General features: G+C 43.9%; 1 protein-coding gene across 2 annotated transcripts in view; it reads left to right on the top strand.

Moving 5' to 3' along the window:
• The window catches only part of CASP3 (caspase 3), a 14,419-nt gene extending 3,358 nt beyond the window's left edge, over positions 1 to 11,061 (top strand). For both annotated transcript variants that reach the window (XM_075500234.1, XM_075500233.1), the window contains exons 2-7: positions 2,740 to 2,829; positions 5,147 to 5,271; positions 5,779 to 5,907; positions 7,868 to 8,043; positions 8,559 to 8,676; positions 9,617 to 11,061. In XM_075500234.1, the coding sequence (XP_075356349.1) occupies positions 2,756 to 2,829; positions 5,147 to 5,271; positions 5,779 to 5,907; positions 7,868 to 8,043; positions 8,559 to 8,676; positions 9,617 to 9,843 (849 nt within the window). In that variant the 5' untranslated portion in view covers positions 2,740 to 2,755 and the 3' untranslated portion in view covers positions 9,844 to 11,061. The remainder of the gene's footprint in view (positions 1 to 2,739; positions 2,830 to 5,146; positions 5,272 to 5,778; positions 5,908 to 7,867; positions 8,044 to 8,558; positions 8,677 to 9,616) is intronic.
• Positions 11,062 to 26,628: the final 15,567 nt, after the last annotated feature.

Below are 26,628 nucleotides of genomic sequence, written 5' to 3' on the forward strand. Positions count from 1 at the left end.
GCAGCATGCTTTAAGATTTGTGTTACAGAAGCATTCAGTGGTCCCAGCCTGTTAGGTCTCCAGTTTGCCTGCTTAAGTCTGCTGCTGTTCACCAGTGTTATTCCCAGCAGCTTGCTAAAACCAGTCCCTAATGGGATGCAACGGTTTGGTTGGAGCACACATGATGTGAACCGAAGGCAGCCTAACGATCCACTTACCCTCCCTAATGATTCCAAGGTCTCATCTGTTGGCCAGAGAGTTGTTAGCTTTCCCTGTACTTTAACTGAATCTTTCTCTAAGTAGTTATTGGTAGCCCAGGCTGGCTCATATGATAGGAGGTGACCACAGCTTATGTAGGCACATATTGACTAGTTTACACTAGCTGGTTCAGGTACTTGCAGCACTGGCACTGCAGATCTTCACAGTGCCAGACAGCTGGGATAAACACCTGGGCTTTTAGCAGGAGTTGAATTCCATGCTGACATGGCTACACTGCTCTCAGTACACCTGCTGGCTAGTTTTGATAATGGAGTTGGTACGTGATAACTGTGCTTTATTATATGGTGTGGTTCTTCATTACTGTTGGCAGACAAAGAACAAACAAGGAAGAAAGTTAAACTTTTCCCTGTCTCTCCCATTAATCCCAGCCACAGCGAAGTGATTGGGTTGTACTTCTGCACATAGTGCTTCTCCAGAAGAAGGAGCAGCCTGAGTTGCATCAGAATTGTGGGTCAGTCTGGTTGGATGTTTTCCTACAAAATAAAGTTTTGTTCAAAAGTGTCAGGCTGAGAGCTCGGGAAAGCTGGGAACCAGCCAAGGATGATTATGGTAGGGACAGGGTTGAAAGAGGCATGGTAACTCCTGGAAGCTGGGCTCTGCTGGGGCAGGGGAACTTCTAGCATTCTTGTCAATGAAGCCATTCCTTCCACTTCCTAGGGATCAGAAGCCCTGCTTTCCAGTTACAGCTGGGTGGACACACCAACTGTCACTCTAGACTAGACTGTTGTCAATGCAAATGCTCCCTGCACAATGATAAGTCATAGGGTTGGATCACTGTTGTGCCACAGGTCTTAAGTACTTGAATTACCTTTTGTGTCTTTTTCACATAGGGAACTTCTAAGGAATTAGACTTCAAAGTTAGGATGAGTGAATCCAGATCATGGTGCTAGGCAGGCAAGTTCAGTATTGTAGATGTAGTTCCTGCCCCATTATACTGTCTTTAAAGTAAATTTCTAAAATATAAAGCAAAAAATAACGTATTTTAGAAACTTTTATTTCTGAAATATCAAGCTTATTTGATACTTTTGTAATTTGGTTTTCAGGAAATTTCCTGTGTGCTGCTACTTCACATGATACAGTTCTCAAGTCTGGAATAATTTTGTGAGCAAGAAGATTTCTTAATTACATCAGTGCTCCAAGATACAAAGAAATAGTATTCAGAGTAACCTTGAAGATCTTTTGAAGTCACTAAAAATGTAGTAGTTGTCTTTTAAGAAAGATGGAAGGAAAGAGGTTTATACATAACCCACGTTAGTGCTTCTGATGCATCAGTAATTGTTGCCACAGAAAATGGATGTTCATGATGTACTAGCTAGAGTATAGATATGAAGTTAAGAGACTTATAATAATAATATGATGATGTAAGATGGCAAATATAGTTTGCCACCAAAGAACCTAAGCCTTAAATAAGAATCTTCAGCAAATCTTACTACTTGGTCTGGTTATTTATACATCCCTATTTACCATAAATATACCTGCTAAGCAAGTTTCTTTAAAATTCTTGCCTTGTAGTGCCTTGGTTTTTTTCTTGAGGTCTAAGCATTTATTTCACTTCTAAGCGTTTATTACTTTGTCCTGTCTGGCAATTTAACTTTATGATGCTTAATTCTTTTCTGAATCCTCAGTTAAAGGTAACTTGTGGTAATGTGTTCCATGAGTACACACAGAGTAATTGGGAGGGAGGTTTATTGCTTTTAAATTGATTTCTGGCTTGGTATCATTCATCATTTCTTGTCCTGTGTTCTGACCAAAAGTAAATAGCAGCCCACAGTGTAGAGTTCATTTTGTCAACTATTTGAAGTTATATTGTTGTGGGTTTATGTTGTTTATATTGCAATTGCCTTCACATACACCAGTTAGGATTGGACGCAGTGATGTTTCATTTGAAACTGAATGTGGAAAAATTATTTATTTCACAAAATACTATGACCCAAAATCTAATCTTCTGTGTTAGTCTTTGCACACATCTGATACCTTGTATTGCTTGGTTTTGGATCTCAATTTCTGTCTTACTGAGGTGGAAGGATCCATACATGACACAATATTCATAATACTAAAATGCTACTAAGGTATGTAGGGACATTACAATATTTTAAAGGTTGTTTTCGATTTGTTTGTCTCTTATCCTACCTTTTGTAGGCCTTTTCAATTATTTGGTCACAGGGATCTGCAGACTATTTTTCCCAGAGTTGTTTTAGAATGCAGTAATTTAGAAAAATATTTCATGTTCTTCTTTCAAATAGAAGACATGTAGGGATTACTCAGAAATGCTAATTTTTGCTACCAATACTAATACTCCTAAGCTAAAGTTATTCTGTGTGAATATCCCCTTTTAACATTCCTTTTTTGTCTATAACTGTAAAAAATTGCTCTGTGATTGTGTAAGGCTTTAAGGAAACCTAAGAAAAATTAAGCAATCTGAAGATATTTCATATGAAAATTAACTGTCATATATTTCTATTTTCTTATGTTTTCAAGCAGATAATTGAGAGCCATAATGGCAGACGTAGGAGATGGACCACATTTGGGGGAAGATCTGACAGATGCAAAATCTATTCCTGGTTCCAAAGGGTAAGTGAGGTACTTTTGAATTAATTCCTCAAGACTTAAACCAAGTCTTGAGGAACCTTGTGCTGTAACGGAAGGCGAGAGCCATAGAAGAAATAATGCTGAAAGGAAAAGTTTCAATTATGGTAAATTATAATAATCATAAACAACTATTGGAGTTTGACTATGAAAATACGTTGACTCTGAAAATATACAGTCTCTGACAAAACAGGCCATATGTATGTACAAGGAACTAAAAAGCAAAACACTTGAGGTGCAGTTAAACTTGGCTTAAGAGTATTATCTAGTGTTTAGCTGCTCTTGAAAAAGAGAATGCTCTGCCTCACCCTGCGCTAAATGTTCACCCCTTTCCTTGAACTGCTTCGAGAGCTCACCTGAACCTGTGGCAGCCAGTTCAGCTGCTTGAGCTGACCTGCTGTAGAGTTTTATGTGCGTAACAAAAGTGTCAGGGGAACTTACAGGGGTGGAAGGGAGGAAACGCAGGCCTGTTCTTCCTGGTGACAGCTAGTTGTTATGCTGGTGTAGCACTATCATCAGATTATGCTCTCCCTGAAACTTAATTTGTTTCTGAAGTCATTCTTTTTAGTATTTCAATGAAAATTAGATTTAAGAGCATTACAGGCTTTTTATTTGTAGAATACAATATGACAGCAGGCCCCAATCTTGTAACTGCTTACCCATGTGCTTAAATGAGAAAATCCATACCGACTTAAGCATATATGGACTGAGTAAAATTGACAGCTGTTGCAGAGTCATGAGTGATGTTGTAGTTGGTGTGCTCATTAAGGCAGATTTACAGCTGCATACAGAGTCTTGGTCATTTTCTAGGTTTTGAACGTTTACTTGTGAAAATTCAATGGGAATATGACTTTTGGTTAGGATTCAGAATAGATTTACAATCTCAGAGCTGATCTTGCCTCCAGGTACGTAACTTTCAAAAGATGATAGTAAAAACACCCAACTGATTTCTTGTTGATATAATAATTGGTTTTCCTTAAACTAATTTTTCATATTTTCCTGTGCAGAGGCATTATCATTTTAGACACAGTTCTTCCCTGATTCTTTAGATTTAAAGCTTGTTACAAGTTGCACAGAAGATTACTACAAATTACTCTTCACTTTTTTTTTTAATTATTTGTGTATGTGGATATTTTATTGAACTTGAAACAAAAGTTTTATTTGGGAGCATAACTATACAAAGCAGTTTTGTTTATTTTAACCTCTGGGCAAGTACAGTTCTCGCTAGTCTTAGATCAGATCTACCAACTGATTTCACAGACATAACTTAGAATCATCGAATGGTTTGGGTTGGAAGGGACATTAAAGATCATCTAGTTCCACCCCCCCTGCTGTGGGCAGGGACACCTTCCACTAGATCAGGTTGGTCAAAGCCCCATCCATCTTGGCCTTGAACACTTCCAGGGAGGAGGCATCCACAACTTCTCTGGGCAACCTGTTCCAGTGTCTCACCACCCTCACAGTAAAGGATTTCTTCCTAATACCTAATCTAAATCTACCCTCTTTCAGTTTAAAACGATTACCTCTTGTCCTATCACTCCACTCCCTGATAAAAAGTCCCTCCCCATCTTTACTGTAGGTCCCCTTTCAGGTACTGGAAGGCTGCTATGAGGTCTCCCCGGAGCCTTCTCTTCTCTAGGCTAAACAACCCCAGCTCTTTCAGCCTGTCCTCATAGGTGAGGTGCTCCAGCCCCCTGACCACCTTTGTGGCCCTCCTCTGGACCTGCTCAAGCAGGTCCCTGTCTTTCTTATGCTGGGGGCCCCAAAGCTGGATGCAGTGCTCCAGGTGGGGTCTCACCAGAGCAGAGCAGAGGGGGAGAATCGCCTCCCTCAACTTGCTGGCCACACTTCTTTTGGTGCAGGCCAGGATGCAGTTGGCTGTCTGGGCTGCTAGCCCATGTTGGCAGCTCATATTCACTTTTTCATCCCCAATACCTCCAAGTCCTTCTCCTCAGGGCTCCTCTCAATCCACTCATTGCCCAGCCTGTATCCATATTTGGGATTGCCCCAACCCAGGTGCAGGACCTTACACTTGGCCTTGTTGAACTTCATGAGGTTTGCATGGGCCCACCTCTGTAGCCTGTCAAGGTCCCTCTGGATGGCATCCCTTCCCTCTAGAGTATCAACCACACCACTCAGCTTGGTGTCATCGGCAAACTTGCTGAGGGAACTTCTAGGGAACAAGTAGCAAACCTTACCAGTTTAATTTGTTTTGCTAAAATAACCTTATTTTATTATTATTTTGAAACTAGAGAAGGCAGATCAGAAATTAACACCTGAAGTTTGTCTGATTTCTATACAGAAAGAACCTACCTGCTAGCAAGTCTATGGACTCTGGAATTCTGCCAGACTACAGTTACAGAATGGATTATCCAGAGATGGGGGAATGTGTAATAATAAACAATAAGAACTTCCACAGAAATACTGGTACCACTTTCAAATTTTTAAGTTTTTTCCTTAATTTAGATAAATTAGTGGCATGTATTGTTCTTCAAAATTAAATGTGCAGACCAATTTTGATTGCGGTCTAAGATTAAGTGGTTTGAATGGGTATGATTCATTTCAGTGCGTTCTTCCAAATATGCATAGAGGGAACACATTAGGGTACAGCAGTAATGGGGAGAAAAATTGATAGGCAGTACAAGTCCATCTTACCTTCTAGTCATGATTTCTGTTTTGCAAATGAAATCCTTTTTTATGTCTTTATGTAGATAGGTAGATATAAAAATAAGGAGTAGATCAATCTACAATATAGGTACAGAAAGAAGGAGATGGTGTGCATGTATAACAGTGCAATGTTTTTTTCTGTTAGAGTGGATCTGGAATAATGGAATATATTCCAGACTGACATAGGTATAAGTGAGAAAAGAATTTGGCTCAATCAGACCGTGCCATCTATATCATATATAAATAATACATTTCTCTTATGTATAGGGATGTTACCCCGTTCAGGTACAGATGCAGATGCTGCAAGTGTCAGAGAAGTTTTTATGAAGTTGGGATATAAAATAAAGATCAACAATGATCTTTCATGCGGGGACATTTTTAAACTATTGAAAAATGGTAAGTAATATTATGTTCAGTGTGTGTATTAAAATCAACCACTGTTTTCAAATACATCTCTAGCCCTCATATCTCTTCTTCCATGGTTCTTTTAGATGATATTTCACACCTGCCACTGGTTTATTGCTAAGGATGACATGTACATCATAGTTTCTATGTTTATTCATCTTTGCTGTCTCTCCATCTTTTGTGCCATGACTGTTGTCTCCATATCCTTTCTCATCTTCTAAAGAAGGCTGGAAAAAAGGCTGAAACTTAAATGCAGACTGATTTATATTCTGACCCTGGGATCACTGAACCTCTGTGAGTTGGAAAGAAACCTGCTTAATTGGGTAGAGGAGTTCTGTGCTGTATGCTTAGTGGTGTGGCCTAAGAGGTGTTCTGATCCAGGGGGGGTTCTGGTTGAGGGACCAGAAGTGCAAGTGTGTGGACTGAATTATTCTTTTAGAGAAACAACTCATGTTTTGTTTGACTTGTGAAACAAAGCACCCTTCTGTCAAGTGAGAGCTTTATACTACTGTTTGTGTTAGTCCTGTGTTGTTTGGACTTGGCTACATCTAGACCAGTAAATTAAATGGTGCCTGTAGGTATCTGTAGCCCTGGAACACAGTCTATTCTAGTTAACTGTTGGAAGGTTCTCTGGCATGACTGTGGCTCATGCCTACTAGCGCTCTCCCAGACTGTTCCAGGTCACAGTTCAACAGTAAAAGTGTCCCAGGGATTATTCCCAACAGCCGGTTAGCCTGCAGCAATCCTATTTGTTTGTTTGTTTTTTAATGTATTTGCTAACACAGATGTAGGTTCTTTAGTGCTAGTTAATGTTTATGCCAGAGAATGCTCCCAGGCATGGTTAATTTATTAGTATAGTTGCAGCCTGTCTGTTGACAGTAGCTGAAAGTGGAAAGGCCTCTGTCTTACCTGTGGTATAAGGCCTCCAAGTAGACAGTGTAAAACTACAGACTGCAGCCTAACTAGAGATTCCCAGAAAACAGCCTTTCCTGACTCTTCTAGATGCAGTGCTTGTCCATAGGTTGTAGAAATGCCTGAGTGTGCATCGCTTGACAAAAATCTAAATAGTTCAGTTTTTCCAGAAGAAAAATTCAGTGTTTTGGCAAGCTCTAAACAGAAGACTTCAGCTTTTGGGACTCTTGCACTTTTCATCTACAAACTTTTACATCTTCTTGAGTTTCCCACTCAGAATTTCTTTTAGATCCTTTCTTTTAAACCATGTTTGTATCTTTTCATATATTTAAAAGAATCTTCTTGGTTATCAAGTACAATCCCCACAATGTCAGGCAACAAAAGGCATCAGAGAATATCTGTTCTATACTCTTTGCGTACCACAAGATGGGGAAAAAAATATAAACCTACACTTCATATCAAGCTTAAATGTCTTTAAGTACAAAATTCAGAGGCTTGAAAAATCTTTCTAGACCTTGCTACAGGGCAAGAGTGAGAGAGAGAGGGATAATGCTGGTATCTAGGTCCCTGCAGCAGCAACAACTTTCATGCTACATTCAGTTCCCATGTAATCCAAGTAGTTGAAGCATCTCTGATGGGAAAGAAAAGTAAGACTTCCCCATCCTTTCCCAAAACTCAGAACTTCCCATCAGTCCGATCCCAGATCATGAGACTGTTGACCACTACTGCATGAGCGAGGTGTACCATTCAGACTTTGAGACGCTGTGGGAGCACCCATTTCGTCTCCTCACGGTGTTCCTGGCCTAGTTCTGTGGCCATGTCTTAGAATGGGTAGGGTTGGCCTTTAATGTGGGGTTTTCTGTGTCCAACCTCCTGAAGTAAAGTAGGCTGGCTCCTTTTGTTCAGAAGTGAAAACTGGTTGGAGGTTTCTAAACATGGGAATTAGTTCTTAAAGACTTCTGTCACGCAGGAAGCATCAAATGTTCAAAGCTTTTAGGGAATGCAAGAAGTTAAGATAATTCTCTTTTTTTCTTTCAAGTTTCTGAAGAAGATCACAGCAAGCGAAGCAGTTTTGTTTGCGTGTTGCTAAGCCATGGTGATGAAGGATTCATCTATGGTACAGATGGCCCTCTTGAACTGAAAGCGCTAACAAGCCTTTTCAGAGGTGACAAGTGCAGAAGTTTAGCAGGAAAACCCAAGCTCTTCTTCATTCAGGTGATGTACAGCTGAACAATTGTCATCAAATCAGCTGGATACTCAAAAAAATATATTTTTCCCTTAATTATTAGTGAAAAAAAGTTAATTATTTCTAAAATTGATTTAAATGGAATTGCTTTTGGAATAAGATTCTCTTCAGGTCTAAAAGTGGCACAGTCTGCTCTATTGGGTAGGCAGTATTTGTAATAGCTGAGATTGCATTACCTTAATTCTATGGATTAAGCAAAATCTTTCTGAACGCTAAGCAATATTTTAGTGAGTTTCTGAATGTACTTTTGAATTAATATCTATCTTAACGACACTGTGTAGTTGATTTAAATAAATGCTAGTTACTTTTCTTCTGAGTCTGTCTCATGGAAATGTGACAAATTCCTGTTATTTTTGCAGTTTTTTAATTGGGGTATTATCGTTTTTAAAACGGAGGGGAAAAAAATCAGTATTCTGATCGTGATTGCGCCTTTATTCCTCATTTATTTTTTATTTTATTTTCCATTCTTCTTTCCACCAAACAGGCTTGTAGAGGGACAGAATTAGATTCTGGTATTCAGGCAGACAGTAGATCAGAAGAAACAATGTGTCAAAAAATACCTGTAGAAGCAGATTTCCTGTATGCATATTCTACAGCTCCAGGTGAGAGGCTGGCAAAGAAATTTTTGTTCCTGAAATTGTATCTATATATCAGTTTGTATCAATATTGTAAATGACAGTTTGCAGTTGTATCCAGTCAGTGGGTGTCTACTTCGTTTGTTCTCTTTCATGGACATACGCATTTTCTTCCTTCAATCGTTTTTTCTCCCCTGATTTGAGTTCTTTATGAGGTAGTTGCTATTCTCAGTTCCTACAAAAAAAAAAAAAAAAAACCCAAACACAAAACAACCAAACCCTGAATATACATCTTTCTCACTAGCAAACCCTCAAATGTTCATCTGCTGTAAATTCAGTTAATCTGAGCTGTTCAAATAATTTACAGCAGGAAGTAAAAGTTGTTATTAGTTCTGAGAGAACAAAACAATTGGATATCTGTAGATGCATATACAGAAGTGACTGATAAACACCAGCATATTATTTGCCTATTGACTCTATTTTCATTGCATCCCTAAGCAAAATTAGTAGTGGCAGAGCCCTTAGTACGCCCTTTACGCTATCAGTTAGCAGAAGTAGGTTCCAGTCTTTAATTCATGCACATAGTCCTGAAGATAGTGACATTGAAATCCATTTTGCATCTTGGCTCCATCTGTACTGTCACCCCTCAGTCGTATACGTGTACTCTGTAAAGAAGTAGTAAGTGATTAATGGCTAAGACTGTTGCAGCAGGAGATAGTTTTCCTGCCTTTTGATTTTCTACCTACTTAAAGTTTCCTTAGATTAGAAAAGATGAGAGGATTAGAATATCTTTTGATTTGGAATTTGGGGAGATTATTAAATCTAAATTTTGTTGGTTAGTGGTTTTGAGTTTTTATTTTAAAACATTGATTGCTATTGGAAACAATGTATTGTTCCCCTAATTGCTATCCTGTCCTGTATGAGAGGCTGCTATGTCTGATCAATTTAACATCTCTCTCTTCCACAGGCTATTACTCCTGGAGGAATTCAGCTGAGGGCTCCTGGTTTATTCAGTCACTGTGTAAAATGCTGAAGGAACATGCAAGGAAACTTGAACTCATGCAGATTTTAACTCGTGTAAATCGCAGAGTGGCGGAATACGAGTCCTGCTCAACTCGGCAGGATTTTAATGCAAAGAAACAGATTCCGTGCATTGTCTCTATGCTTACCAAAGAATTTTACTTCCCTTGCTAAAAGAATTTCACCTTGTAATTTTTCAGTTCATGTTTTTATCTGTAATTTATGTGCAATGTTAGTATGGAATACCACTTTTAAATCTGAATTACTGTTCACTACTGTGTGTGGCATAATGAACTGTCTCAAAGTTAGATATGTCTATTATTAGAAGTAAAACCTAGCATGGTTATGTTAGAAATGCAAACTTGAGTAGCTGAAGCACAGGCAAATATGAAAGTAGTGCTCTGAGTATCTCGAAAAATTAGAAAGAGGAGACTAAAGAAAGGTCAGCTCGCTTATCAGATCTATTTGGTGCTATATTTCACTTTGCTAAAGGGGCAGAGAAAAGAAACAGTTCTTGTAAAAGTTTGGTTTCATATCTTTGCCAATAGGAAGAAGATTGAGAACGTGATGTGTTTACTGATTATGGTAATACGATAGTAGTGTCATCATACACTTCTTCTTAACTCGAGTTCTTAAAGTTTAGGTTATAAACTAACCTAAACTGTTTTTCTAACTGAGGGCATAAACTGTGGAAAACAGCCATTTCATTTTTTACATACAATTAGGAAGCATATTTAGAATACAGTCAATTTTTTCCTGATGATTTTGTAACTTTTGTATGGAGTATTAGGTAAAGCAATTATATCAACACGGTAGCTGTTTCAACATCAATTTTGTATTCTGACCTTGAAGCCGACTAAGGGACCAGTCTTCCAAAATTTATTTTTCTGCAGCTCCTTAAGGGGGGAGCTGTTGAGGCATATTTTGGGCTATAAGAGTCAGTGCAAAAGGAAGTCTACATTCTGAATAGCCTGCTTTTCTCTTTCTGGCCATAAATTAGAGTGGGTTTGCTTTGTGCTATGTGCATACCACGTTTAATCTGTGTGGAAACCTAGATTTGTGGTACTGGAGAAATTTCACTTAACTCTAATATCAATTGGAGTTAATTACAAGACTTTAGCTAAAATATGTTAACAAATAGTAAATTTATATCTCTTGACTCTAAATTTTGTGGAACAGGCTTTTACAAAATTGTAAAACATTTTTGTTGACATTTCAGCTTGTAGCAGTCTTTAAGAGGAAGACAGAATGGTAAATTGCTATAGGGTGCTTGTGAAACAACTTAAAACTCTTTAAATTGTGTAGCATAAACAATGTTAGCAAATTGATGTTCACTTCCAGAGGCATTTGAGGGTTTTTTAACTTAAATTAAATACTGTTTCCTAAATTGTATCATGCTTTTCTATGTGTATTATTTAGGATCTGATAGCTTTTGCAAATTAATTTTAACTTTAATTATGTCCCTTTTTCTCAAAATACTACTATCCCTTTTCTTCCCCATCTGCCTTACCACCTGAAGTTGAAATGAACCTGCTTTAAAGCATTGTATACCGTGTTGTCGTGGTTTAGCCCCAGCCGGCAACTGAGCACCACGCAGCCGCTCGCTCACTCCCCTTTGGTGGGATGGGGGAAGAGAATTGGAAGAGCAAAAGTAAGAAAACTTGAGGGTTGAGATAAAAACAGTTTAATAGGTAAAGCAAAAGCTGCGCACACAAGCAAAGCAAAGCAAGGAATTCATTCACTCCTTCCCATGGGCAGGCAGGTGTTCAGCCATCTCCAGGAAAGCAGGGCTCCATCACACGTAACGGTTACTTGGGAAGACAAACACCACCACTCTGAATGTCCTCCCCCTTCCTTCTTCTTCCCCAGCTTTATATGCTGAGCATGATGTCACATGGTATGGAATAGCCCTTGGGTCAGTTTGGATCAACTATCCTGGCTGTGTCCCCTCCCAGCTTCTTCTGCACCTGGCAGAGCACGGGAAGCTGAAAAGTCCTTGACTAGTACAGCAACAACTAAAACATCTCTGTATTATCAACACTGTCTTCAGCACAAATCCAAAACATAGCCCCATACCAGCCACTATAAAGAAAATGAACTCTATCTCAACTGAAATCAGGACACGTGTAGCTAGGTAATAAGAGTAATGATTGAGACATGGGAAATGCAAGTTCAAAAGTTATGCAGAGGAGGTGATTTTAAACATTGCAAATGAGTTCTCTGATGACTGCCTGCTGAATAGGAGGAATCTTTTCTCTCTCTTGTAGAAATGTTTAGTGAGAGGGGCTTAGTCTGTTTTAACTGATTGAAACTTCAGTTCCAGGCGGATTTATTACACATGCTTCTGTTGAAAATCTAAATAGGCCCCTGTTAAACATACCTAAAAATAACATTTACAAAACCCTCCATGTAGATTTCTTCATGTAGGTTGTGAATTACTACAAGCAGCTGCAGTTATATGTTGTAAATGACTGACAGGACTTCTGTTAATCTACTTCAAAGTAACTGGGAATAGGAATGGTCTTTGAATTCTTAGTTATTTTGCTGTGAAAAAGTCCTGTCACAGAGTTTGCTCTTCCCTTAGATTTAATAGGTTCTGGTCTTGATCCTTCTTGGTCCTTTAAAGGAAAAATGATTCTGCAGCTTTTCCAGTAGTCTTTAAAATAGAACAAAACAAAATCAAAGCTAAGCTACAATGAGTAACCAGTCATTTAGGAAGACGTAGAGGTAGGGCTTAGGGAAAGAGGCAATATTCCCGTCAATCCTGTCCTCTCAGGCCAAGAGCTGCATTTTACTCCAAGTCAGTAAATTCCTTCACAGTGCTAGGAAGGCTTCTGGGTATTTCTAGCCAAGGGCTGGTGTTCCAGTTGGTGGGACTTGTGGGTAGAGACAGAGCCTGTTGGAGAAGGGAAAGGGGGAGGCAAGAACATCCTGGAACGCTCGCTCAGTTTGGCAAGGAGGTCTGACTAGAGCTGGTGAGCTAAGCTCATGGTAATTGGGAAAATGTGATCTAGTGAAAAGGCGGAATTTGGGGAATAGACAGTGGGATGGAAGATTGTAATAGAGTACGCATTTAGGACAGACAGGAGGAAAACAGGACAACTTAAATGGTTCTCTGTAGGGTGATGCTCAGTGTGTGAGGACCACACAGAAACAGATGAAGGCCACAGTATAGAGGCAGAATTGCCAGTTAATCACTGCTGTAGCTTTTGGCTGGGTAAATTACAGAAAATTGGAAGATTAAGGTAGAGGAGTGGAAGCAAAGTGAAAGGAGGGATTGCACAATGTGATGAGAAAGAGGAAGCTGCTGGAGTCTGAGTGAAGCTAAAGGAAAAAGGAACAGGTGCTTTATGCTAAAAACGTGACAGAAAGCATATGTCAGTTTTGCAACAGGCTCCACTGGTAAAGGGGCAGTCGAACTATCTTTTTATGGTTGGGTTATGTGATAAAAGCTTGTCTGCACACCCACAAAGGATCACAGAAAGACAAGGGCAGGAGGGGAAGCCCAAATAATAGCCTGCCCTGCGGGGCTACTCCCATCACAGGAGCCGTGAGCCCATCAATGACCCATCTCCAGAAGCCCAGAGGTGCACAGGAGCACAAGGACCGGCAGGAACCCAAATTAAGGACTTGGAGGTGGGGACACCCTGTGTGGGCTCCTCCCAGGGCTGCCCCAGGAGAGCCTCAGCCCCAGGATCCAGGAGGGTGTGAAACCCGTCAAGGTGAGTCAATGCAGGAGCACCTTGCATGTAATTGTGGGACACATCACGGGATGCAGGGGAAGATCACTTTGGGATTGCACAGGATTTATTATGGGATGTTTAGGGAAGGAACCAAAGGCAGGAAAAGGGATGGATTTAGGTGATTTGTGGAGAAACAACTGTGGGGAAAATAGAGGTGTAAGGGCACAAAAAAGGCTGGCCACGTGTAAATAGTTTGCTGGTCATTATACCCATCCAGCCATGCCCTGAGCCTGACCAGCACAGTCTGTCCTGACTAAACTCTATTTTAACTATTCTTGAGTGGGGAGGTCTGTTCTGTGGATGTGCGTGGGGGACCGGGTGCCACCAAATGGAGTCAGACCACAGGTCGGAGCACTTGTGTGTCTGAGGTGCAGTGACTGGAGTGACTTGATTTACCTGCCAGCAACTGGAGTAGCACCTTGGGTCACAGAGGCCCATGCGCCCACGGTGCCAGCGCTTGGAGCGAGTGCAGGTCTGGGTGCCAGCAGCTGGGCTGGGACCACGGGCTGGAGGGCCTGTGTGCCAGTGACCAGGGAGACCCAACTGAGTGACACCAAGTGCCACTGCCGGGGGTTGGACCTGGGGGTGCCCAGGGGGACCCTGTGCCCAGGTGCTGGTGCGCAAGTGTGTGTGTGAGGATGGAGCCAGGCGAGGAGGTGAAGTGGCCTCAGAGCCAGTGGTGGAGGGATGTCTGCAGGTAAGGCCATGGGAGGAGCTGGATATTGGGGGCGGGGGGACCAGAGGAGTCCTGGCCAGCTCCCTGCATGCCTGTGTCTACATGAGTGAGACAGTTTGTACCAGCAACTGGAGTGGGGCTGTGGCCTCAAGGGCTTGTATGTCCAGGTGCCAGTAACTGGGGAGACTGGGATCCAGGGTCAGCTACGGGGCAGGCTGAGTGCCTATATACATGTATGTTCCCACCAGTGGACCTCCATCCTGCTCAGCCAGAGAGGGGAGCAAGATGAGGCCGTTGATGCTGTCTGTTCATGTGAGTGCTCTTGAGTGTTCATCTGTGTTATCAGTGTGCATGATTACACACATGGCCCCATATGTGTATATATGTGGTGTATACGTGTGCTCTGTGTGCGTGTGCCTACTGGGAATACATCAGCCTTGCTACTGGTTGGACCTGGGGACATGGAGCTGCAGCAACGTTACCTCTCTTGGGCTGTCAGATACGGCCTGATATGTTTTTCTCCTAACACATATCTTTTGAAAAAGCAATTTGGGAAGACGTACTGTCCAACAAACTTCTGAAATGTGAGGGAGACAACTGTTTCTTTTTCCAGAAGGGGAAGGAAATTTTAAACTAAGGGAGGGCAGATTTAGACTGGATTTAGGAAATATATTTTTTACAATGCGGGTGGTGAGGCAGTGGAACAGGTTGCCCAGAGAGGTGGTAGATGCCCCATCCCTGGAAACATTTGAGGTCAGGTTGGACGGGGCTTTGAGTAACCTGATCTAGTTGAAGATGTCTCTGCTCATTGCAGGGGGGTTGGACTAGATGACCTTTAAAGGTCCCTTCCAACCCAAACTATTCTATGATTCTGTGAAACAAGTGATTTAAATATGGAGACCTTCACAGAGTCCAGTGGTGAAAGGCTGGGTGAAAACACTTTCATGAAAGGGTCTCGACTCTATTAACCGATGTGAACAGTTCTTTCCACTTCCCTGGGGAAGGCCTTCATGCCAAGTGTAGCTGCAGTTTCCAAGCTGAGCTGGAAAGCACACCCCCTGCCATGTTTTCACCTAAAGATACAGGGATTCACATGGCTAACTGGATCATCAGTTAGATCATGTCCAAAAGGCTTTTTTAAAGCCTGACCTTAGTAGTTCTGCTGATTCAAAAAGCCACCAGAACCACAAACTCTTTCATAAATCAATGATGAAATTAACAAAGACAGCATATGAGACACCTAATGATTTTTACTAATGTTTGCTTTTCTAGCAAAACTGAAAAAAAAAAATCGATTTTTTTTTTTTTTAATGCATTTGATGCTAAGCAATGGAAGGATGAAGAAAATAAAGACCCAGGCTGAAACCGGGGAGGCAATTCATGCTGCCTGGTTTATATCAGGTCAAGTAGTCCCTTCTGGCTAAGCAAATCCTTACATTCAGCGCTGTCAGTCTGCCCTCTTCCCACAACAATCTCTAGGAGTCCATATTCCAAATCTGCTTTTGTTAAAGGAAAAAAGGCAAGTCAAACACTGATGCTGGTAAGTCTCATGGAAACAGTCTGTCCTTGAGCTCAGAATCCACACTTTTGGTACTCTGCTCCATAACAGAAGAAAACCCATGAAACTTACTCAAAATATGCACTGCTTAACAAGTTACTAGGTCCTTTTTTATACAGAATGCATTCCTCTTGGAAGTATATATGTTTCCCCCTGACATTTTAAACTAAATTATTACTATACATTCCTACGCAATTTATATTTTTAACTATAATCTCACTTTTTTTTTTTCTGCTAAAGCCAGGCAGTATGCATGTGAAAACACTTTTAGAAATATTAACAGTATGAATAATAATGGCTAAATTATAACAGTAATAGTGGAAGACTTGTCTCCTCATATCCTACAAGGAATGCTTCTCATTACCAGGAAAAACTACTTTCAGCTGTGTATTCCCTCCCGCTAATGACTGCAGGCAGCAGGACAGTCGCAGCAGAACTCTGCTTTTTGAGGTAAGCGGGTCAGAGATCAACTACTGCTTCATCACCACGGGGTGTCACTGCAGATAGCATAATAATCTCCAAAACTCACATGAATGAGGAATTTAAAACCAAAACCAAAAGCCTCCTGGATGAAGCAAGCCTTTCACACCTCTCAGTGGTTGTTTGCTGTCTGTCAGCTTGAGTGTCATCCTGGGACTCGCGTCCCGAAGTACGTGAGAACATGGCATTGCTGCTTCCCAAGCAAACCTCCCCGTCTTTCTTATTGCATACCAGAGTAAACCAGAATCAGCTCGTTTTGAGGCAAAAGGTGTTGTCTCTGCTGTCCTAGAACACTTCCAACTATGGAGCATCTCCCGCAGCAGATCCCTGCCGTACCACTGATAGTCCTGTAATGTTTAATAAAAAAACCCCACAGCACCCCCGAAAAAGCTTCTGCCATACCTGTGGTGATGGTCTTTAAGCAGAGGGATTGTGCAATACCTTGCTTTGCCTGCATCATGAAAGGTGATTACTGGAAACAGAGAGAACAACTTGCCTTGTAAGCTCTTAAATTTTATTTTTATGTCTTAAAAATCAAATTCTGAAGTTGGGATTTTCCTGGATAATCACAAAACAAAACATTAAGACCGGAGTTTTCCAGCCAAATGAAACATAATGTTTTTTTCTTACTAGAGATGATCTGTCATGAAGATGATCTGTCATGAAGACAGTTGCATAATTAAAGCACCTCAAAAGAAAACAAGGTGCACAGCAGTCATTTTCCAAAAGTGTTTTTCTTTAGTGTTTGCAGGCAAGATTTGGCATCAGATTCAATAGCTCACTGCTGCTGTCCCCAATGCCAGAGGACCAGCGATGGCGTTCTGCCTCTGCCTGCTGCCCACAAGACCTAAACCTTTCTGCCTAGCTGAGCATGATGAGCAGTGAAATTCAATAGCATGGGACGTGTAGAAGACCAACCTAGATGATCTAATAGGTCCTCCTGGCTTCAAATGGTATACAGAAAGGGGCCATACAAAGCTGTCTCACTACCTCTAAAGCAGGATCAGATAACAGGTTTTCCTGCATATGCATAAAACTATAGTAATATCATCTGAGTGGTTTGACAGTACCTGATGCAAAGATGTACCTATGGATGAAGAGTGCTACCATAGCATTCCATGGACATTAAGAAAATATTAGTTCTCTTTATTTAACCACACGACCTATAAAAGAGAGCAGTGGAAACAACCAGCACTGTGCAATTTACACTCGTCTGTACAAAAACATAATTAATACTAAACTTTGACAGCTAACTTGCAGAGGGGTTTCTTTTTGTAGGCTCCTTCTTAACAGACACAAGAGTTTCCTCTTTCTCTCCCTGTCTACGTCTTGTACTAAAACCAGAACATTTTGGCTTCCTTTTTATCCCATTCAGCTAAAAGCAGCTTCCTCAAACGCACAGCCCATACCTCTCCAGCATGATGCAAAGCAAAAAGGCTGATTAAAGGCAGATGTAACCTTCTCTGGGTAGAGTGATTCTCTGCAGAGCCCCTTCACCCTTCTTTGCCTCCTCGTCCTCAGCTGGTTCCCTGTGCTGAGCTCTCCCACCGTCCCTTGGCTGAGGCTATGAGCTTTCTGGGTGAGGGCTGACCTTCAGCTGATGGGGCTCCTGCTGCAGCAGCAGGAGGTCCTGAGCCCGGACATGCACTTGGGGGACCATGGCTTCCTCACCTGATGTGGGTTCTCCTGGTCCCATTGGCCAGACTGCCGGTAAGACTGGTAACCCCATGTGTGTGGCCCTCTCCATTCAGCCTCCCTGTTGTTAATATTAAGACCTCAGGAAGGCAATAAATAACCCAAAGTGAGCTGTGGTCTCTCCGCCCTTCAGGCTTGACATTTAATGCAGACATGGGTTCACCCAAGAGCCCATAATTCTTGGTTAACCTCTTCTCGCCTGGGACAGGGTCTATACAAGATTACATGACACTATTATGATAAAAATGCCTCCTGAGATGTATAGAAGATGGGAGAAGCAGCGAAGGAAGGAACCAGCTTTACCTAGTCTCCAGCAGCATGCCAGGAGCTGGTACCACCTCTGCCATTGCTGAAGTGCTACCAAGTGACAGCATCTAGGGGTGAAATGAAAACCAGACTCTTCCCCTCTCTTCACTAGTCCCCATATTTTATGTTTGCAATCCTCCTGGGGGCTGTATGTGATGTATAAGCCCCTCTGGCCAGCACCCTGCTGCAGTGGGGCTTCCTGGTCCCACTGTAGACCAGCTTTAAGGACCCACGCTGTACAGGGCTTGGTGGCCCACAGGACTCCAGGTTTCTGTAGGCAAGCTCAAAGGGTAGCACTGGCTTACTTTTGTTATGCTGAGTTTGATTTGTGCAGGTTTAGGGTGAGCCACAGGCACAGCTCAGCTGTGCTGGCTGCAAGGGTGGCAAGGAGGAGGGTGGACGCGGGTGGCCAAGGGGACAATGACCGTCTTTTTTGCAGCTAGCATGTAATTGTTCCTTGCCGTGGCTCAGACATCTCTGACGATCTCAGTTGCAAACCTCATGGAAAAACAGTGAGGTTTGGGGTCATGTTGAAAACAGTTAAAAAAAGACAGGTGGCTTAGCCACCCAAAGCGACCTGGGTCTGTGATGATGGCAGGGACAACACCCACCTACTGCTGAAACCCCGAGAAGCAGGGAGGGACAGGAGCCCAGTGAGCATCGTCACCTGTGCCACCAGTCCCCAGCTGGGTGCTGCAAGGGCTGCATCCCTTTGGGGCCAGATGCAGGCTGGGTGAGCTGAGGAGCTGCGGTATATGGTGTGCAGGGCTTGACCTGCTGGGGCACGTCAACGCAGGCACTTTCTGATCAGCTTTCCCCAAAGGTACCTCTGTGGGAGGCAGCGGGGGGGCTGGGGAAGCAAGAGGGGCAGCAGCGAGGTGGGAGACCCGAGAGGGAGGTGGCACCTCCAACTGCAGCCTTCAAATACCGCCCAGCAGCTCTGGAAACCTCTGGGGGAGCGGAGGCTTTGCAGCAGTGTATCAGCTACTCTGAGTCTTTTAAGTTGGACGTTGACCTTAGGAATGTAATCAGAGAGCTGATTATAAATAGTTGGTGCAGTTGCTGATGAGATTAAAATGTGCTGCGGCAGGCAGTTGGAAGCGGAGGGTTACTCCAGTGTGTGCCCAGGATGCTGTACCCTCAGCCATCTACGGCTGCATGGCAAGCCTGAAAAAGGGAAGTGGCTAAAAAAATGCTCAGAAAATGGTCCCAGGGAGGAGGGGAAGGAGGAAGCAGCCTGACTTACAAAACTGGGGGTGAGGGACAAGGGGGAATGGGCCAGGGAGCAGAGAAAATTAAGGAGGACAGTCACTGCGAGTGATCGTGGTCCAGGCGTGGGGTGGACTTAGAGCTACAACACAAAACCGTCCTGCAAGGAAAAAGACTAAACCAGCAAAACCCTAAAACCAGGGGAATGCCCTAAACAGCAGAAGTAAAAATGTACAGCTAAACCATCAGTGCCAATTTGTGTTCAGATGGCAGCATGTGATGGAGCTTGGGAGAAAGAAAGGGCAAAGGAGGTGGAGAAGAAGTGCAAGAGGGGGTGGCCCAGCAGGTCGGGGCACCTGCTCCAGCTGAGAGCTGTGGCAGCACCGCGAGATGGGAACAAGATGTCCCCAGGAATGGCAGATTGTATCAGCTGCGCGTTTGGGCAGGAGTTGCTGCCAGAGCTGTGCTGCCCTGGCGAGTGGAGGAAAGCTACTGCCTCCTGAAAAGCCCCAAACTTTACAACCTCAAAGACTTCACAAGTGAAGGAGAGGGAAGGCAACAGCAGGCGGGTCCAGCGGGGCAGGAAAAGGAGGCAAGGAGATGGTGCTGGGCAGTGTAAGAAGCAGCGGTATCAACCACTGTGGGGTTTTCTGCAGTTACGATGAAGAGTTTGAAGGAGAAACTGGAAAGACACCAGGAGCTATGCAAGATGCTGCTCTAGAGCATCATCCAAATGGGGGTGGCAGCTGGGAAGAAAGCGGAGGAATGCTTGCTGGGCAGCAGGGCAAGAATGGCTTTGGTGGGCAATGGGGACCAGGAAAGGCCTTGAAAGCAGAGACAAGCAGGCTATGTCAGAAATCTGTATTTGGAAGAGAACGGTGAAGCAGCAGAGAGATGCAAGAAGAACGGGGCGATGACCAGCGGCGGGCTGGGAGAGCCACCAGTACGGGCACCTCCAGGAAGCTGCTCATGGGGAAAACCACCTGCGCAAGGCCCCAGCAAAGTATTGGCGGTGGCCAAGGTGTGGAGCTCTTGAGCAAGAGCCTCTCTGTCCTGCCTCTGAGGACCTCTGAGGACCACCTGGGTTTTTGTCTGACAGGAGAATCGCGCCTGGAGCAGAGAGTGGATCCATCAGTCTGCAGCACAGGGGAGGGAGTGGGGTCTGTGTCTGTGGATGAAGAAATCCCTGAGGAGAGGTGTGTGAGGACAAGAGGAGGACATAAGTACAGAGTGCCCCTCGTTCACTGCTGCAGGATTTGGGAGAAAAACTGCTCATCTGTGTAATTCATAGATGGGAGAATTTTGCTGAGAGAAGCAGCGAAAAAAATGTTATGAAGGATTAAAAGCAGTGCTCTGAGAGATGCTACAAAGCACATTATTTTCTCCCTCTTACTTAAAAACAAAGTAGTAGTTATCAGCCTTGTCCTGGTGACTGAAACGCACAGAGAGCAAGTGAAGGATGTGTTATTACTGACACCTGAATGCACGCACCACCTGACAGCAGCAACTTTCATAGACACCAAGCTCCAAAACCCATTTAAATCAATACAGTATTCCCATCGAGCCACTCTTCCCAAGTTCTGCCGGGAGCTGTGTCCCTGCAGCTGGACTTTAGCATCCCCTGGTGTGAATTTTTAGGGCTCGGCATTACCAGGTCGTAACATTACGGGAGACGGAACGTAAGGCAATCCATAACCTAAAGGGACTATATTTTTCCTACCCGAGGTCTGAGCAGAGTGAGAAAACGAACGCTCTTTACTGACATAAGACATAGCGATGGAACTAGTAAAAATAATGCTTCTATGAACAGTGAAACTTCAGTCGTTGAATTTCCTGTGGCTTTATGCTTCCTGTTTATGTTCCTTTCATGCCATGCGTACAAAGGGGTGAGCTCTCCTCAGGGCTTTCTGGGGGCTCTGCGCTGCACAGTCCTGCCTGCCTTGGCCGGTGGCCGTGGCCACGGTGGGGCTTGTGCTGCAGCCACCTGCCCAGCACCGCAGCTCCTCTGCACCGCTCCTCCGTGCGCTGCTCAAGTCAGGCAGCGGGTGACGGAGCTGGGCGGGATGCTGAGGGCCAGGGAGAAGGGGCATTAACAAAACGCGGTCACAAATGTGGCCTCTTTTCTTTAGGAAAGCTGGCTGAAAAACAAAATGAAAGCAAAACATAAACCTTTATCAGAACAAATGACTCCTGTGCACATGTTCCTTTGCCAGGGAGAGGGTGATGGTGGCAGCTGCCATGGGTGATTTGTTCTTGCGCTGATTATGACAGGGGTCTCCAATGCCCCAGAGATTAACATGGTGTTGAAACCTGTGTGCAGCGGAGCAGAGTGAAAGCAGTGCAAAGAGAGCACGACCTTCTAGGATTCATTCGTTTTAATGCTGGAGGTGATTTAAAAGGAAAACCAAACCTACATTTCACAGGACTGATAATAACCCCACTAAACCAACCGCCTTTCTTTTGCTATCTAGCATTTAGGTTACAAGTACGAAGTGCTGGGGAGCTTCATGGGGAGCCAGTTCACTCATTGGCTTTACTCTGGGTTTAAGCTGAAAGCCACATCGCTTACAATCAGACCTGCAGCTGAATCGTGATAGTAGGGGAATAAAACCATGGTGGTATCAAGCTTAAACTGGGAAACAAGATTCCAGCATGGACGTATGTGCAGATGCTGGCACTGAGCGACGAGGCATTCCTGTGCAAGGGCCCTGCAAAAGATTGGAGCAAAATGTCACAAACCTCTGGAACCCAAAGATATGGGTTGAAAAAGTGTAACTTCATCTGCCTCAGGCTTCTTGTTTTGACTGTGTCCTGATCTCTCCGTAACTGCAAGAGATAAAGTATCCGCAGTGGAGTTCACCATCTACCTCCTTACTAAAACAGAGGATCATTTGTTTTGCCATTTTGCAAAATGTTGCAAAACACTCCAAATGCTGATTGCAGGCGTAAGTCAACAGCATTGCAAGTGCCGCCCATTTCCAGGCTGCTTTTACTCCATGTCTTGGAGGCGTATATGAGAGACAGTAGCACAGGCACAGTAAAACTTGTGCAACTCAGCTCGCTGAGGTCCTGCAGGGATTTTGCCTGGGAAATGGGAAAACTGAAACTCAGATCTAATGAGATTAAAGTGAGATCCTGATGGGAGGGGGGGGAAACGTCAAGAAGAATTTAGCCCGGGATTTTCCACGTTGTTTTAAGGAACAGGCACCCTGCCAGCCTCACCAGCATTGTGCTGGGCAGCGAGGAGAGGTCTTACCTGCATGCCCCCACTTACTGCCGGAGTACCTGGCAGTGCATCAGGGCTTGCTGTATTCGGGGGGGTTAACTTCCAGCCAGGATTAGCTGGCTTTGGCCTGCCAAAATCAAGATAGCCTTGTTGGGTCAGGTGGGCTCAGGGCTGTGCCTCCACCGTTCCCGGTTTACCATAAACATGGAGTAACAGCGATGGCCTGTGGATAGAAGGAGCCCTGTGATGACAGACACTCAACAAGCCCTCCAAGACTCGTTGGCTCATTGGGCTCATGGTTTTTGTCCTTTAGGCATTTCCTTCAAGTTAGCAAAATAACCAGCAGCTTTGCGTGCAAGCAACAGCATCTGAGTTCTGCTGGGACGTGGGAGATGAGATGGGGAGCAACCTCACAGCCGCTAGTAGAGAGAGGTCATGTCTTTCACCAGAACCACTAATAAAGAAGGAGAAAGGGGCATTTTGAGCAACCTGTCTTTTTTTGCCTTTCTCATGTCCTCAGCTCATCAGGACTACCACAACCCAGAGCCTGTGACTTAAGGAGAAAAAACAATAGTGCACCTTGATCTTTTTTGGTTGATATTATAGTTTAGCTGTGCTGTCAAGTCAAGGGACAGAAGAGCAACTGTGAAGTTAAAGTATTTGACATGAGAGATCAGATGGGACGATAGGCCAAGTAATGAAGCTCTTCTCAGAGCTGCCTTCTGCGTCTGTTCCCTTTTGCACGTGAAACCGTTTAATGCAGCAGCGTTTGGCTTCGGCCAAGGGGGAGAAGCCGTTCAGCCGGACAGGCTGCGACTTCTCGCTTGGAGAAGTGAGAGATGTTGCTGCTGAGGGGGCCGCGTGCTAAAAATCGCACCGCTTTGAACAACTGGCCATGGACCAGCACCTGCAGATGAGCAAGTGCTTGCAGATGAGCTGAAATGTTCTTCTTAAGGAACAAGATTCCCCCATTTGTGAAGAGAGGGGAGATAATGTGATGAAAACTTTAAATACACAGTCGGAAAAAAGAGGGGAAGCCTGTGCAAACACCACCAGCAAACCTGCTAACAGCTTTTGTGTAAATGTTCTCTGCAACTCTTCCACAAACTATTTACAACTGGTTTATGTGCATTAAGTGTTGGCTTGCCAAGCAATGAAACATTACCCTTTCTTTGAAGCTGACTGGGAACTATTAACACCTGCTTATCAGGCTTTTACATATCTAGCCCAAGGTATAGTTTTATAAGGCTTTCCAGCACAGAGAACTCTTGACTCTTCAGCCAGATCCACTCCACAAGTGAAACGGTGGTGCGGGAGGAAAAGAAATGCAGTGAAATTACACATAATTGCTTTTTCTCCACCTCTATTATGCAGGGAGCAGGTGAGTCAGCTTTCCCATAGAACTACTTTACTGGGAAAGGAGGAGCTCTGCCTCGACTGGCAGCTGTCTGCCCTCGCCTCTGCCTTTGATATCTGCATACTAAAACTTTCCTGCAGGGCTGGTTGCTGCTTATCAGCACCATAACATGCATACCTGTGGAGTACTCCTTTCTTCTTTCATTAGAAGGAGGATTTGCCACCCCACACGTAATTATTTAAAGCAAGGTGCAAATAGGCAAATAGTAACCACAAGCATCTGAGTTGTGTTTTTCAAAATAGTCCCACTAATTCAATGTACTACTGAAGTCCAGTTGGGTTCATGGGTCCAGGTGTCATGTCATGCCTCACAGAGCTAAGGAAGCGAGTCTTCTCCTAGCTTTAAATCACCTAAATAGCTGCTTCTGGTTGTTGTTGTTTATTTCTTTGAGATACTGAAAACACAAGTACAAATAAAATATGCTGCTGGAGAACCACTGTACAGAGCAATATTATTTCTTGTAGCACCATACAAGAGCAGGGTTCCTGAGAAAGTGAGACACGTTTGTACCAGGCACTGTAAAACTGAGTAAGATGAGACAGATGTTATCTCCAGGAGATTATCGTCCACACAGACATAAAAGACAAAGTCCGAGAGAAATAAGAGTAATGGGGAAACCTCACGGCGGGCAGCTAACACTGGGAAGGTAACTTAAATTTCCTGAGTCTGAGCTGGCACTGACTCCAGTAGCCTACATTCAGAGACCATCTCGCTGAAGATCAAGGTTGATTGATCTCCTGGTTATTTTTTAATTTGGGCATTTTAGCTCGGCCTATTTAAAACTCCCCTGCACGGCAATGGTTTTTTATCTGTCTGCCTCTCTCTCTGATCTGCGCTTGGGAAGTCAGCAGGTAGAGTGCATCACGAGCCTTGCTTCTGCATTGCATGTCACTAATGAAAGAAGCCATTCAAAATAAAGCTCCTACTCATATTCTCTATTAATAGCCAGCAGCTTTCCTCCTCCCTCCCCTCCCACGAACTCTGTCTTTTAAAGTGATAAAGCAACCCTGCCCAGGGTTTTGAGATCCCTTGCACTCAAATACCAACACAGCACCTTTTCAGCTGCATTGCAGCAGCATTCCCCGAGGCGGTTTCCCCATAAACATGCCCCATCAATAGCCCAGTAACGATGGCAAATTCTGGGAACAGATGACTTAAAATTGATGTCGGCTTTTACTATGCTATGAAAAGTTTCTTGTTCAGCCTCTGACACTGATTATCTGCTTGCCCCTGAAAGAGCCTCTCCTCAGTTATGTGGGCTTAGCAAACCTGAGAGCGGGGCAACGGTCAGAGCGACAGAAATGACTTGTCAAAAGAGAAGTGCAGCGAGATGGGCTGCAGGAGAGATGAGTCATGGGTGAGCTCCGCTCCAGAAACAGCTCAGCAGGGCCAGCTGCTGCCTTTCAGAAAACGAACTTGCTGGACTCGACGGGCTAGCACCAAAGGTGCAACAGAGGAGCTCAGCTTCAGCTAGTTCAGTGCCTTCAGAAGAAGCTGCATCTGCTCTTGCTTTGGGAGGATGGTCAGTTGGGTCACAGAATCGTATAGGTTGGAAAAGACCTTTAAGATCATCAAGTCCAACCATTAACCTAACACTACCAAGACCACCACTATACCATGTCCTCTGCAGAGGCTATGGAGAAACTCTCTGGAGATTGGTGAGAAACTCCCTGGAGATTGGTGATGCCAGGCCAAATACATCCAGGCAGGCAGCAGATGGGACTCGTTATCCAAAAATTACTCTTCTGTTAATAATTAAACACTGATTAGGAAAGGCAAAAGAGCCAAAGCTTTAAAGAAGGTGCTGACTTGGAAATGGCTTTGTAACTTGCAGTGACCATTTTAACTTAAGGTAGAAGAGCCTTAAATTAAATGTTTATAATTGGCTCCTCTTTTTTTTTTTTTTGGAGTCACATTGGGCTGTCACCAGGCTGTGTTGCAGTATGAGCTGGGGAGTGCACCAAAGAGGAAAGGGTCGAGCTATATTTAAGTAGCCCCCTAGACATGTAGCATCAGAGGTTGCTGCAGGGTCAGATGAGCTGGGGGGCACACAGAGCACTGACTGTTTTGCCAGCAGGAGACCTCCTGAGCTGGACCCCCCACTTATTGGCACCTCTCTGCCTCCACCATCCTCAAGGGATGAGCTGGGCAATGGGCACAGGGGTGCTCTGGCTTGGACTGTGGGAGGCAGGGATGGGAGGTGGGATGCTGGTTCGCCCACATGGGTGCATCTGCCAGGTGATGTCCAGGGCAGCCTGGGGAAGGTCCCACGGGTGGGTCGGCTCCCTCTGTCCTCCCATCCTCCAGCTCCGGAGGGGAGGAAAATACCCCTAGCATGGGGTGGGAACTTTCTCCCCACCAAAGCCATGGGACCTTGGCAGGATTCGTGGAAGAGCGTTGTCTGCTTCAGGTGGTGATTGATGGGGGAATGTGCCTGGTGAGCATTTCTGTGATGAGTGTCCCTGGAAAGGCTTCTTCAAATGTGAAAATCCACTACAAACAGAAAGTGAAAAGAGAAAAAAGTCCCTTCCCCCTCAACAAAGAGAACTGACCTGATTTTAATAATAAATACATTTTGAATTAATAAATCAAAGCCTGTGTTTACACATGATATGAAGCAAAGCTCTTAATATCTCATTATTATCGAGA

This window comes from Mycteria americana, chromosome 4 (assembly GCF_035582795.1).
Source record: "Mycteria americana isolate JAX WOST 10 ecotype Jacksonville Zoo and Gardens chromosome 4, USCA_MyAme_1.0, whole genome shotgun sequence".
NCBI lineage: Eukaryota > Metazoa > Chordata > Aves > Ciconiiformes > Ciconiidae > Mycteria > Mycteria americana.